The sequence below is a fragment of the Phalacrocorax carbo genome, chromosome 4 (assembly GCF_963921805.1).
Source record: "Phalacrocorax carbo chromosome 4, bPhaCar2.1, whole genome shotgun sequence".
NCBI classification, from domain to species: domain Eukaryota; kingdom Metazoa; phylum Chordata; class Aves; order Suliformes; family Phalacrocoracidae; genus Phalacrocorax; species Phalacrocorax carbo.
The window spans coordinates 33,732,037-33,747,093 of NC_087516.1; the positions used below are offsets into that span (position 1 = coordinate 33,732,037).

Here is a 15,057-nt window from a genome sequence, read left to right on the forward strand (position 1 = left end):
GGCCTGATAAAAATTAGGATGATTTGTCAATTAACCTTGCCTAGTTCTCACATGATATATGTCAATCTGTGATTGTAGTATAGTAAACCTGCTTTATTTTTCTCAATAACTTGCCTCAAGAACCACTTTATCATATCTAACACCATTTCCAAAGGGAAAGGGAACTGCTTGAGTCTAAATTCTACCTGGATTCAAATCCACAGTTCTGATTTAAGTGGCACGAAGTGCCTTCAGGAGCAGTAAGGGTCTCTAAGCTTTCACGAACTTGTTCTAAAAACTCTCTACATTACCTCCTGCATGGATTTACATTGTTTTCATCTAAGCTCCATGTATATTTCTTCTGCCTGGTTTCCAGCTACTCAAACTTTCTGAAAAAAGCAGTATATTTCAGCCAGGGCAGGGGAAACACATACACATATATGTAAAATAGAGCTAGCCTCAATCTTAGATTTCATTCTGCTGATCAAAAGATTCAAAGAAGGAGCCTTCTTTCTTCTTCTCCACCCTCCCAATCAGGAAAGAAAGCCAAGTCAAACAGTGTCTTTAAATGATCTAGAGGGAATGGGAATATGTTCATTTCCACAAGAGAGGAACACACACTGCAGTAGTGCTTTGGAAGAAGCTGTGTTTTTCTATCTAAAAAGCAACAGCATACTGAGAAATCTGCATTAACAGTAAAAAAAACCCTAAATTCAATATAAGAAAAAGACACTGTAGTAATTTGTCTCCTACTTTTTCTCCAGAAAGTGCCCCATTTTTTCATCAGAACTACTGCAGACTTTATTAGAGAACCTAAGAAATCGTGTATGTACTGTATGTACTGATACACATTAGGAAAAAGCAAAGCACATGTGTGTGGTGTGTATGCCTGGAATTAACAGCTGGTGGGAGAGAGCAAATCAGAAAATACTAGGTAAAGAATAAAAAAAGAGCAAAACCAGTCTGTAAAGCTGAGAGCTGAAAGCACTCAAGGAGCAAAAAAGAAAGGATTAGCCAAGGCAGTCTGGAGAGTGGCATCTAAGTAAAAACCTCAGTAATTTATTTGAAGCTGTTGCCCCTGTCATTTATTTTTGTCTGAGGACTGTGGTTGTCTAGGTTTAAAGAAAAGACTGCCAAGAGGTTTATTTCAATGATTGCAACCCCTTACATGGGGATAAATAAAGTTGGCCAGGACCTCTGTTTTCAATGCAACACAGATGACAGAAAAAAAGGAGGCAAAAATAGAAGTTAAAGGGAATGCAGATTAAAATCTGATGGAAGGCACTTTTTACTCAGGGAATAAACATGACAAATGACTTACAAACAGGGTTGCCAGGAGATCATTCAAGAAAAAGATGTCATATTAGGGAGAAGAAGCATGGGTCAAAGCTTTATTCCCGCACAACACCCACCAGTTTCAATGGGACTCCCACCTAAGGAAGAATGGCAAAGATATGACCCTGAAAGTGTTCAGGAAAGTTGGCATGCCAAAATGTTATTCCTAAAAATATCCATGTAGACTAATTTGGTTTTGTCTTTAGTACAGATTACTTCTTGAATAAGCTCTGACTGCATGGCCTATTTTAAAATGATTCTTAAATATACTACCTTCATTCTCACTTCTTTAAGATGTATTTGTATCTCCAGCATCATAAAAAAGTGCAAAAGTTACTGCTACTTTTTTTCAAGCTGTTTATAACTGCACATGGGAAAGCTCCTTCAGGGGCACGATCAGTTTTGACTGTGAACTCAGACTTGAATAGGTAAAGGAGAGAGAAGCAAAGCTTTACAGCAGATCGGTCAGACTGGAAAAAAGTATCATTTGGAGCAAAAACTCAGTCCCATGCCTCTCCACATTGCTTTGCTTCCTGACACAATACCACCCATGTACACCAGGGAGATGCTATCTGACAGAAAACAGTCTCTACTGTAGGGTTTTCAAATGAAACCAAGACTTGAATCAGGAAAAACCATCTCGGAGTTTTCTTCTCACTACGCAGGTTTTCAGTCTGTGTGCTTGCTTCCTGTCTATTAGCTAAACCTGGAGTAGAAGGCACTTTTACTGTCAGTTCTGCCATGCTGCCATTGCCTACCTGTCCATTACAATTGTCACTGTGTATCTGGAAGAAGAACACAGGCAGAAAAACCTATCTGGCAGCCAAGAACAAAATAGCTCTGCTCCCATGTACTACCAAGTGCTCCCTACTCCTTTAGGAGGAGGTGTTCCTAATTCCTCTAATTCCTTATCACGATAAAGGAAGGCAGGCCAGAAAACCCTCCCAGCTAGGACAAAGGTGCTAATTAAAGGTAAGCAAGGAATGTCCTAGCTCAGGCCACAGCCTCAGGAGCTTCTCTGTTGTTCGGCCAGTCAAAATTCATTGCTTTACAACACAAGCCTGTCAAAGCAAAGTTCCAGATAAAAGCTGATCAAGTACCTTGACATCTGGCTATACAAAGGAGTTTCAGTGATTCTTTAAGGGTAAAGAAAGACTGCTTTCACAACAGTCGATGCTGCTGGAAATGTTGACCCAAAGCCAAGGAACAGGGCCAGGCTGCCATTGGGTTAGTGGCACTCATGTAGCCCTAGAAAGGCTTCTTCTTGTCCATCCAGGTCTTCATCTCCTGCTGGGATCCTACACCGCCTGGGGGTTTCAGCTGCCTTCCCTACTCACCATGTGATGTTACACATGCGAGTAAAAGCAAGAAGAAACAGAATCCTGGGAATTTGTGACATGACTCTGACTGGCTTCAGCACTGCAGGCACGAAAAAGCTAAGGGAAGAGCTTGTGCAAGCCAAAAGCCTGAGCCTAATGAGAAAAAAGGAGCACAGCTGGTATGGTTTGAGGCCAAGTGGAATATCTGAGCTTTCTTCACCCTGGTTGACCCCAGCTATCCATGTGTTTAGCGTAATTCCTGAGAGTGAAAACATACAACATGCAAAAGACCAAATGCTATTACAATTTTTTTTCACACAAAGATACTATAGTGCTGTATTCATTAAACAAAATATACAATAAGTGACCTTTTTGCAAAATCTTGGAACAAGAATAAAGGAAAACCAAATTGCCAATTGATGCTGCCATTTAATGTGGTTTCTATTCTATTTCATAAGAATCATGAAAACTGTAGCTGATCCATGTAACTTTTTTGTACTTCCATGTCTGAAAAGATTTCCCAAGTGCAGTAAAATAACGCACAACCAATCTGTAACACAGACTCAGACGGCTGCATATGTCAAAAGCATCAACCAAAGCCAAAAATACAAAAATTATTAAATTTAAACATTGTAAAAAGTTTCCTCAGGGCAAACCTGACAGGACGGAAGAAATTATTCAAGAAAAACCTAAGCAAGTCTAATTTACTAAAGGACTAAACTGAAACTGGAATACTAGAAAAGAGCTGAAAAAAATTATGAGAAATTACTTGGAATGTTAGTAAGACAGTGAACAAACTACCTAACAATTTGGATTAAAAAAACACTATTGTCTCTAAGATCTATAGGAAGTGGGAGCTCAGTACCCTATTATAAGATATAGCTGAGTAGCAGTGGTATAATGGTGCAGTGAGCCATAAGTTATTACAAGTGCGTATATCATTGCAAGATGGTGTCAACATTGCAACACAAAGCTCTTCCATAATGTGTTTTCTCTTTCAGTCCACACTAGATCCCATTTCTCTAGAAAAGAACAGAGCAACCCAGGAACTTCCTAAGTTGTCGGTGTGTTCTATTAAAAACTATATCAAACAGCTTTAATTTAGTTTAAAAAGTGCTTCCTCAAGTCAGTAAATCTTACTGCATTTGCCAAAATTGTTTAGATTTAGATCTGAAAGAAAAATACACAGAAAATTATTGTATTGTAAACTGGAGTTGGGATTAAAAATTCTGCATGCAGCCAAGGGATACTGAAAAGAAAGGTACATTTAAATTCCTCCATTTGATACAGGCTGCTCCACTGCATGTTCAAAATTATGCCCCGTTCAGCAGTCTGTTTTAGAGCAGCAGTACCAGCCCATTTGAGCTGTGCAGGCCACAAAAGATTTGCATTAAAGATGGATTCATAGGACTCTCTTTTCTCATAGTAGGGATCTGGCTTTCTCAGCAGAGTACACCTGCACACCAGGAAATGTCAGTGTGTATTTTCTGTTGCAAATAGATCATTCCTTTAGCTTACAGGCACTGATAGATCAAATACCACCCACTTGAGCCCATTAACAGCAGGCTTAGAGATTCTAGCCCTGACCACTCCAAAGCCAAATTTCCCAAATCCTCTGCTCCAACCTCAGTCAGACTCCTACTATGCATAAACAGAAATCAAAGAGTACCCTGCAGACATGCTGTCTTAATGATTTTCAGTACCATTTTTTAAGTGCACTGAGTTTGAGAGTTACTGGTTTAGACACAGATACCAAGACAGCAAATTCAAGTATGTGGCTATCCATGTCTTTTAGAGCTTGTTTTATGACTTTATCCAGCTGCTTCTTTATTGAGGGTCACATTATTGAAAATATGAAAGTCTGGCATCGGAAATCCAAAGAAGGTGTGCCAATTCCGGGATTAGGAAAATAGTTATATTATTATGGATTTAAGAGCGCAATCCAAATCTAAAAGGAACAGGCACAAAACTAGAAATCTAAAGACAAACTGCCTTTCCGATTAATACAATGAGTCAGTATACAGATCTCACAAGGGAGAAAGTGCCTTCCTACTCACATGATGTGGTATTTACATCACAAGGTATTTAGAGAAAGATTTGACTATGTGGGTTTGTTTTTTTTTTAAAAAAAAGCTACAACCAAAACAGAATAACATGTATTTTAAAAACAGGCATATGTATGAAAATCAAGTTTCAAAAGTGAAAAAGCATTCAGAATAGAAGGGCCCTAATACTAAGGGGAATGTAAAATAAAGAAAACCAAGTGAAACAGAACCTAAAACACAAAAGACAAAATGCTAGATCCTGAGTCTTTCCAAGCCAGAATTCCTTCATTGCCTTAAATGATCTTTGGATTAGGACCACTGGCTCCACCAGTGTTCCTGCTTCAGGACATAAATTTGGAAGCATCTTCCCAGATGGATCATGCTTTTCCTCACTTCCCTTTCCATCGCCTGATAGTTAGTATTTGGAATCAGATGTTATGGTTACAAAATTAGAAGCATACCAGTCTGATCTAGTAAAACAGCTCCTGTGCTCACTTGGTAAGCCATTCACCTCACAAAGGGCAGTAAGCTGGGCCTACTGTAGATTAAATAGAATCAGTAAACTCAATAATTAAAAAATTATATCAGTATCAGATATAACTGAGTTGACCATTTATATAATAATAGCTAACTATCCTACAGACTCTTACTATTACACAGGCACAGAGTTTTGAGATCATTAATATATGACATGTTTTAACAGCTTTACCTGTTTCACATGACACTTTCAATGGGATGACCAAACAATAAGAACAGAGATGAATGAAGAGGATCAAAAGTGATTGTCTGTTTTTCATAAATACTATACATTCAAAAGAATGTATATTAACGTACCTGTATGAGAAATGAGACTCACATTACAGAATTGAGAAAAGAGATCTAAGAGTAGTGAACAGATGAAGCTGATTATTATAACAGAAAATGAAGAACCAATGCCATTTAAATTTCAGTATCTTATTTAGGTATTTCATTAAGATATTTCAGTATCTTAATGCCATCTAAATTTAGTATCTTATCTCACTAAGTTAGAAGCTTATTGTGCTCATTTTGGCTAGGATAGAGTTAATTTCATTCACAATAGCTAGCATGGGGATACTTTTTGGATTTGTGCTGAAAACAGTGCTGATAACACAGGGATGTTTTCACTGCTGCTGAGCAGGGCTTACACAAAGTCAAGGCCTTTTCTGCTCCTCACCCCACCCCACCAGCCAGTAGGCTGGGGGTGCACAAGAAGTTGGCAAGGGGCACAGCCGGGACAGCTGACCCCAACCCACCAAAGGCATATTCCATACCATATGATGTCATGTTCAGCATATAAAGCTGCAGGAAGAATGAAGGGAAGGATGTTTGGAGTTCTGGCATTTGTCTTCCCAAGTAACCATTACTCGTGATGGAGCCCTGCTTTCCTGGAGATGGCTGAACACCTGCCTGCCCATGGGAAGTAGTGAATGAATTCCTTGTTTTGCTTTGCTGGTGTGTGCAGTTTTTGCTTTACCTGTTAAACTGTCTTTATCTCAACCCACAAGTTCTCTCACTTTTACTTTTCTGATTCTCTCCACCATCCCACCCAGGGGTAGTGAGCGAGCGGCTGTGTGGGGTCTAGTTGCCGGCTAGGGTTAAATCACAACACTGGCACATGAAGAATAAATGGTGAATGGAGACAGTGAATCTTGTTTAACAAGATTCTGGAAATTCCTTTGACTATGTCCATGGAGCCTCTGTTCTTAAATTATATACCTAATGCTAAACAGTAAAAATCTCATCCCATAAGTAGTGATACTGAAAAGGGAAAAACAAACAGGAGAAAAAGGCAACGTAAACTTCACCCAAATAAACAGAAAAGTGACATTTCAGCTGAAACTGCCCTCCAAAGTTTTAGTTCTAGTCTTCTGTAACAAACAAGTTCTTTGAAAAACCACAGTGGCATACAATCGTTTAGATATTTCATTATGTTGCCAATGAAAAATTGCAACTTCCTTTAACAAAGTAGAGTTTTTATGGATCATGTAGCCGTTTTACCTGTTCCACCTACTCCAAGCTCAAAGAAAAGGGAGAAAGGTGTGATAATTTTGTGATATTTTGAAATTCCAGCAACAAGACGTAGGATTGTAATGCCTCACCAGAATAACACTGTTGGGCCAAACATGTCTGTAATACAAATAAAAATTGCATATGGAACAAAATTAGGGAAAGAGAATGGCACAGAAGGCTTCATGACTGTGGTGTGCTCCTGTACTGAATCTGCCAAGGTTGGTTCGGCTCCTTGCCCTAAGCAATGCACATCTAGTACCCGTGCAGCAAAGAGAAATAGCCAGTGCCGTCGATCACTCTGGCTTAGTTTTTCTTACTCCCCCAGAATGTCCCTGTTGGTGCAAGGTGAGGTTCAACCTGGTACATTAAATCTAAAATCTGTATATATTTCAGGCATTTCCAGGGCAATCACAATGAATTAAATATTTTATTTAGTCACACTGAGATTCTAGCAAAGTAAAAGATAGGGCAACTAACGGAAAATGAAGTAACCATTGATGAAAATGTCTTTTTTTTTTTCAGTATGAAAAATTATGCCTTCTGAAGTTTTTCACTTTGGATGAAGATTTTTTTGACTGTTTAAAAAGAGCAACACTTCATTTTGAAAACTTCAATGTAGCATTTCACAATTGAAATGTCATCTGCTCACCCCTACTTTGATAGACACCCATCCCTTTGACAGCCCTCCCAGAGACTTGGCACCCTGAAAACCCTGAGCACCCTGAGGCTCAGAAGGGAGACTTCCAACTCCAAGCTCTAAAAAGGGGAGTTCTGGGTGGGAGGGGAAACTTTAGCTCTTCCACATGGAGACCAAATTAGTGTCCTAACAGTGAACAAGCCTGAATTACTTGAGTTTCCAGCTTCCTGGTTTCATGGGGTGAACAAATCTACAGCCAAATGCAAGTCTCCTAGAACTTTGAGATATGCTGGTTTGGTGTGGGCTGTGAGAGCTGCAGGACATGGACCCAGGAACCAAGAGCTAGCTATGGTTAGGTCTCCAGACTGCAGAACTAACCTAGGACTGTGGAGCTCAGCAACCCCAAAGTCTCCAATTTCACTGCTGACTTGACGGAAGGACAGTTCTCAGATCCCCAGTAATCTCCTGGGTACACAGCCAGGAAAACAGGCAGATTTTCATCAGAACCCTGCTGATGCTTTCAGAAAACTTCAGTGACAACAATAGCCTTCTGTGACTCATTTTGGTCTGGTAAATAAGAACACATCAATTTAAAATTATTTAATTGAAAAGTTCCTGTTAAGGAAAAATAAAATTATAAAAGCTGAAGAATGGAAAGAAGGTGGAGTCCAGCAGACACACTCCGAAAGAAGGAAAATAGCAACACCACAACCTGACAAGACCACGAGAAAGAAATAAAACATCCAAATCAGTGAACACGAACAAATGAAATAATGCTCAGGGAATAAACCAGCAGCCAAAATCTTCCAATATAACAAGACAAAGTCTGGTGTTCACATATATACAGTGGGAATGAGCCAAACCAAACCGGTGATGTGGGGGAAGAGGAAATCCAAGACCCAAAGAGCAACTCTGGTTATGTGATTCATTGAAATGACACTGCAGTACTTCTTTTTAGCAGAAGTTAGTTTAAATTCACTAATAATGAAATTATCTTGAAACCCACAATATCAGAGACAGCTCTGGATCTCCTCCAGTTCCAAAAAGACATATTAAGTGACTTAAATGACAAAGATGATGAGAAAACTGAGGCTGCGATGGCCAGTCCCCAGCGGGATTGTAGGCCTGTCAGGTTAGCTATGAAAATACTATCTATGAGTGAGGTAAACTACAAATAGAATTTGTATCAAGTTTGTGGTCCATACTGTAATCAGGCTGCGGTTCTGACATCCAGTCAAATATAGCTAAAAGTCCACAATTCTCTGAGGTGGGTTAGAAAAGAAAACCCTTGAGTTGGAATTTAATTAAACAGTTATGGAATCAGAAAGCACCAGCTGAGCAGTATGGTGTACTGCTCTAAGCTGTATACTTAGAAGAAAGGACAGAGAAGTGAATACTGTCCACCTCTGCACAATACTTGAAAAGCCAAAAATCAACTTGGCACTCAAAAGAGGTTGCAGTAAAGTGTCTTCTGTAAGCTGATGACCCAAAACACCAATAACAGGCAAGGACTGTGCCAGCCTCACCTCCTCTGCCTTTCTTAAGGAGCAAACTAAATAAAAGTTTAGCAAAGAGTTAAGACGGCTATGGCAAAGTGCCTGTGGCACTCCATTCTCTGGCTTGCAGCAGAAACAATCAGCCCACACCCCCAGGTAGTTCCTAACATTGCCTCAGGACTGCTGCCACCTTCCTACATCACTGAAGTGAAACTGGAATTTTCCAAAAAGAATGGTAGCCTGAATATGGGGAACTTAACTATAATATCACCTCCTGTCTCAATGGAAGGCACTCAGTGAGCAATGGTAGAAATGCCAGCTTAGCTTAAAAAGAGGTGGATATCCAGCAGCCCAGCAGATGTAGTTGGAGAGTAAAGATTAGACTTGCTGGATTCAGTTTTGCTATTGACCTAGACAAGACCCTAGACAACTTTTTTGCCATTTACATGTCATATATGAAGTGGACTTAAATGAAACGGGTTTCCTGATAGAGACATTGGGAAAATTGACTTGTATTAAAGCTTTTTTAGTGAAAAGGAAGAACTATGGAAAGAAAAATAGAATGAAAACAAAAGGAAACAACACTCATTTACACACGCTGGGAATTTGTTTTGGAAAGTAATATATCTGGTAGAAAGATTTATCATTATCATGAGAAATGGTAGCGTATCTTCAATTCTGCCTGAGAAAGGAATCATTGAAAGGAAATACCATAACATCACAAAAACGAAAGCACTTGAACAACTCAAGTCGTGCCAAGTATTGCGTTAACAAGAAATACCACGTCAAATGAATTTCTGGGCTAACTCCACTGAAGACAGCTGTTACACCAGGAATAAATCTGATGTATTCTTTATTATTAGAAGGCCTGCTGCCAATATACAAAGACAAATGATATGGAACAATGCTAAATAAAATAAAGCAACTGATTAGCAACAGTGCATGAAGTCCCCCTATGAAATAAACATATCTTCAGAGCTCTTTATCTGTCAACTTGTCCATGGCCAGACATATCTCTACACATGTTAACAAGATGTGCTTCTAGCCTGTGCAGAAGCATTGCTTATTCATTTTGTATGACTGTTATGAGCAGTTCGTCACACTTCAGATTTTGGCAGTTATCCTAAACTATCTTGCTGCTCAACCCATATGCATGGCGGACTGTGGTTTTACTAATTTTTAATATTTAGAAGATTATTGGTGTTATATATATTCTATTTAGCAATGAGTGACTCTTAGCAACTCTTAAATGTACTCAAATTACAGCCTTCACACATAGGATGACATTTACTTTGTGAAAACATCATTACTGCGGATGTATGTATGTATAAGCACATACTATGCATGCACTCTGTGTTCTACCAATAGTATAATGATAGAACAAAGGCACTCAGTACATAAAATAGTGTGTTAGGGACTTGGCTATTCAGAAGGTCCAGGGAAGGTCCAGGAGGTCTAGGGAATACCATTTCAAAAATAATGAAGAAAAGCAATTTTGATTAACAGACAACTGTCAAGACTCCTGGTTTCTATATCTGCTGTTGGCTCACTACTTTTACTTGCTAAGGAGAGACAGCAGTTAAATTCTTAAGAACCAGGCTTAAAGGTATATCTTTTGGTGAAAGACTAGACAAGGTATCATTAGCAAAATTATGTAGTTACATCAACAGCATGTGAAACAGCAGGGTTAGTGAACAGGTAGATACACACGGTCTGTTAGGAAAGAACCAGAATGGCTTTTGCAGCGGGAAATCCTGACGAAGTCCTGTGACGCTGCCACAAAGAACAAGGGTAAAGATGATCTAGAGGACATATTTAGAGTTCAAAAAAAATCTTTTGACAATTGAAGGTTGTTAGAGAAACTAAGTTGCCATGGTACTGGAGGAAAGGTCCATGTACAGACAATGTTGGTTAAAACACAGGAAGCAAAGATTAAGGCCTAATGGTCTCTTTTCAGGATGGAAACAAGTCAACAGTGAAGTTCTACAAAGTCTGGTGCTGGGACTGGTTTTATTCAACTTCCTCAGTGCCCTGAAGAAATGAATGAACAGTGAAATCTTCAAGTCTGTGGATGCTAATAAGCTACATTAGATAGCCAAATGCTTCATCTGTGGCACAAAAATTCCAGAAAAGCCTTGCAACACAGAGTGTGACGGCAAAAGGGACACAGAAGAGCTTCAGCACAGATAGACATAAGTAGTGTAGCTATTGGAAAAACAACCTAAACCACATCTACACAATCACGGACTCAGAACTGAAGCTACCACACAGGAAAGCGGTCTTGGGGTCATTGACACTTCTCTGAAATTATCAGAATCTGGCAGGTTGTGATCAAGAATTATGGTGGAGGCATGGATAAGGTGATCATGGAAGTGTGATTCACCAAATCCTGGAAGCTAGAAGCAGGGGGTATTGAATGAAACTACTAAGAGCTTTTTAACACATAGAAGAAAAATTCTTTTGTACAGCCATGATCTCCTGGAACTTGCTTCCATGCAGGTTGCGGAGGCAGAGGGTGTCAGCATCTTTAGAAGAAGCTTTGGCAAACTCACACAGAGAGGTCCATAAATAGAGACTAATCAAAATAGGAAGGATTGGACCCTAATACAACTGTGGATGCTGAGAGGGTGCAGAATGTGGCCAGACATGTTCTCTTTCGCTGCTGTCAGACACAGAGCAGTGACCTAAATGAACTACTGGTCCAACTGGTATGCAATGTCTTTCTGCTTTTTTATGACCGTTATATCAGATTTATTTTAATATCTATGAACCACCACTCATTATTTATATTTCAATTAAAATAAAAAAGTTGCCAACTCCTAATGGACATCATGTGATGTAGACCTTTTTTACTGCCTTTTGAAGGAAAAGCTTTTACTTGGGGCAGGAATTTTGTTTTCAGATATTAAGTTTATTAATTTTCTAAGTATGTGATTTATCTTGATTTTCCATTTGGCTGTGTTTGCAAATCAAGGAAAGTGCCACTATTCTGAGATTAATACCTTTAAAGAGTAGGGCAGTTGCCTGTCAAATTTCTTAGGACAAAATTGGATGGAGTCAGGAAATGTGATACCCAGAGACAACCAAATGATACAGTGAGAATATCCCTACATTCACATAGCTGTCCCTTACCTATTTTTACATTGCTGGCATGGGAAATCATTTAACATTAGACTCCAAATTATCAAAACCAGATTCAGTAAAAACAAAACCAGAAAAAATCCAACCCTGTTCTGGTGAATGATTTTAAGCTGAGTTTTTTTGAGCAAACAAACCAAAGATATCAATTCTTTGTAACTGTAGGTACACTGACTTGTCAGTGTATTTAGGAGTAAATGGAGAGATGAAGTATTTCAATACCAACTCATGTTGAATATTCTGGATTTTCTACATTTATGTAAGAAATTTTAAAGGATTTTTGTATCACTTGTCCCTTTAAATCATGCCTTCTACACTGCTTTATTGTATTAGAGAGATAAGTTTTAGCATAGCTATAATGCAAGGGAATGCCAGGAACCAAGCCTGCACAATCACCTTGCACTGAGTGAGATTTTCAGTGTCTTGAGTCATCAGTACAGTGCCTTCTCACAGCTGTTGGATACAGAAATGGGTTTTACATATGCACAGTAACATTTTAAGGATTCTTGTAGAAAAGCTCCATTGCCTGCAACAGTGGCTTGCGTGGGCCTTCCATTCACAGCAAATATAACCATTTAGTTTTAGAATTTGTTCTACCCTTATTAATTTGTTTTCACTATTTTCCTTGTTCATGCTGTCAGCATTCTTCAGCTAATGGTCACAAACATCTGTTCAGACAGCTTTCACTGATCACTTCCTACCTGCAGGACACATTCCTACTATTCTGATAATTTTCCTTCCCACAAAAGCAGATAACAGATCATGAAATGAGATGAAAGGCAGTTATAAATTTCTATCTTCTTAATATATTTGCAGCTTAATACCTAAAGGCCCAAAAATCTAGGTGAAGTATGAAGAGCCCCTAATGCTAAAGTTCATGTCATCATACTAGATAATGATAATAAACGAAGAGGCACAAATCAAACACAACTTCTTAATTGCAGGGGTTTGGGCACATAAATAAATGAAAAAATAATATGAAATATATCCCACCCTGGCTTCAAATTAACACATTACTCAGGTTCATTTTTTATGATTATTTTTAATCTAAACTTTCTGCATATCAAAACTGTACCCTTTTTCTCAGAGCAAGACAGCAATTTTGTTACCAAATACAGGCCTCATGCTTAGAATGCTATATAAAAAGAATGATTACACTGGTCAAATTTCTGTATACAAACACTAAACAAATTCATCACCAGGTCTGCAACACTGGGGTGAGCTAAAGGAATCTGAAAAGCAGGTAAGACACCTGTCAGTTTGGATACCTACCACTCACAGGCAGTGCCTGCGTTAACGGGGGGGGGGGGGGGGGGGGGGCTGAATAGGAGGCAATTAAAACGCCCGATAAATCCTCAGCCCACATCGCCAAGCAACGTGTTCAGCTCTCGGCGTATTTGGGCGGATTTCACAGCAAACTGGCTGAAATAAAAACACCCCGCAGCAGCTACAAAGCAGGCACGGGGTGGCTGTGAGCGGCCTCACGCCCGCAGGGTCGCGGGTGAAGCCTCCTTCCAGCCGAAGCAGACGCCGGCGGGGAAGGTGGCGGCGATGCTGCCACGGCCGGGGGGTCCCGGCGGCCTCCCTCCTCCCCCCGCTGCCCCCGCCGGCCTCTCCCCGCCGGCCTCCCTGCGGCCTCCTCTCCCCGCCGGCCCGGCCCGGCCCGGCCCCGCTGCCCGCCCGCCGGGACCCACCTTGGGCATCCGGATGTGCTCCATGGCGGCGGCGCCCGGCCGAGCTCCTCATGCACCTCCCGCAGCCGGCAGAGGCGGCCGTACGCACCTGGCCTCTCTCCTCTTTCCTCCTGCCAGCCCTGCTTTTAAAAAAAATACTTTTTTTAAAAAATATATTAATTTTTATTTTATTTTTCCTCCCGTTTTCCGGCGCAGGTAGGAGGAAGGAAAAAGGGAGGATTTATTCAAAGCAGATAATGTGCCCGTGGTTCGACGCCGGCAGGTCAGCGGCTGGCTCCACCTCCCCGGCAGCTGCCATGCTGCCCCGCCGGCGGGGATGCTCCGCTCCGCCCCGGCCCCGGCCCCGGCCCCGGCCCCGGCCCCGGCCCCGGCCCCGGCCCCGGCCCCGGCCCCGGCCCGCGGGGACCCCGGCCCCGGCGGCGGCTGGCTGCCCCCGGCCCCGAAAGGCACAGCCTGGAGGTGGCTCTTCAGCGGTTTGCTGTCTTAGCAAAATTGCATCGCTCTGTCCCTTCTTTCCGGGAAGACACGGTCAGAAACATAAAAGGGAGCTCTGAGATCGCCTCCCCCGGTTTTTGTTTGTTCCCTGGCCCAGCGGGTGCTGTACCTCACGGACAAAAGCTGCGCGTACTGAAACTGAAGCGCTCGATTTTATTTATCTCAAGCTCGGCGTGTCTGTTTTTCTATAATTCACAATTTTGCTGCATCCTCAGATTTGCACAAGGGGAGGTTTTTTATGACACGCCATTTTCAGTCTTATGTCTGAAATTTCTTGTCCCATCTTTTGCCTTGCCTGGTCCAAGAGATGCGTCACCTCTTGGAGCAAAAAGAAATGCTACAGAACTGATTTCCCCAGCTCACCTGCGCGAAGATGAAGAGCGGGTATCTCTAACCACCTTTGAATCGCCATCTTACTCTGAGCAAAAAGAGAAACTTTCCAGTGTTTATGCCAATGCGCAGATGACTAGAGGTGCTAATATATTATTTCTGATAAACAATAGCCTTTGAGGCTTGTAAAATGCCCAGGTGTTCTGTATCGATCAATGTATTCCAGTGATTCCTTAGAAATAGGGACTAGCCTCATCAAGGCATAGAAACAAATGTGGAGACCTGTCAAACTGCACAAAGGCAATGGCTAGAGCAGTATCCTTCTCTTGCCTGCAGAAAATAGAGCATGCTTAATCTATTCTGTGAAAGCTAAAGTATGGGCTGAAAATAAGATGGCATGCCCCCCAAAAAGTGAATGCATTTTATCCCAAGGGAAAGAGAACAATGGATATAGCTGTACTGGCTCCAGTCCTGCCAATGTTTCTCCAACCCTGCAACTTTCTTGCTAAGGCATGGCTAGATTGCTCCACATCATGAGGGGTTTTTAAGCCAGCTCTT

At 41.0% G+C, this 15,057-nt stretch overlaps 1 protein-coding gene across 7 annotated transcripts in view; it reads right to left on the minus strand.

Moving 5' to 3' along the window:
• The window catches only part of MTMR7 (myotubularin related protein 7), a 50,878-nt gene extending 36,905 nt beyond the window's left edge, over positions 1-13,973 (minus strand). For 2 of the 7 annotated variants that reach the window (XM_064449515.1, XM_064449509.1), the window contains exon 1: positions 13,675-13,968. In XM_064449515.1, coding sequence (XP_064305585.1) covers positions 13,675-13,698 — 24 coding nt within the window. In that variant the 5' untranslated portion in view covers positions 13,699-13,968. Of the gene's footprint in view, positions 1-13,674 lie in introns of all 7 variants that reach the window. The other 5 variants (XM_064449510.1, XM_064449511.1, XM_064449514.1 and 2 more) reach the window with 4 other exon arrangements.
• Between the last annotated feature and the right edge of the window lie 1,084 nt (positions 13,974-15,057).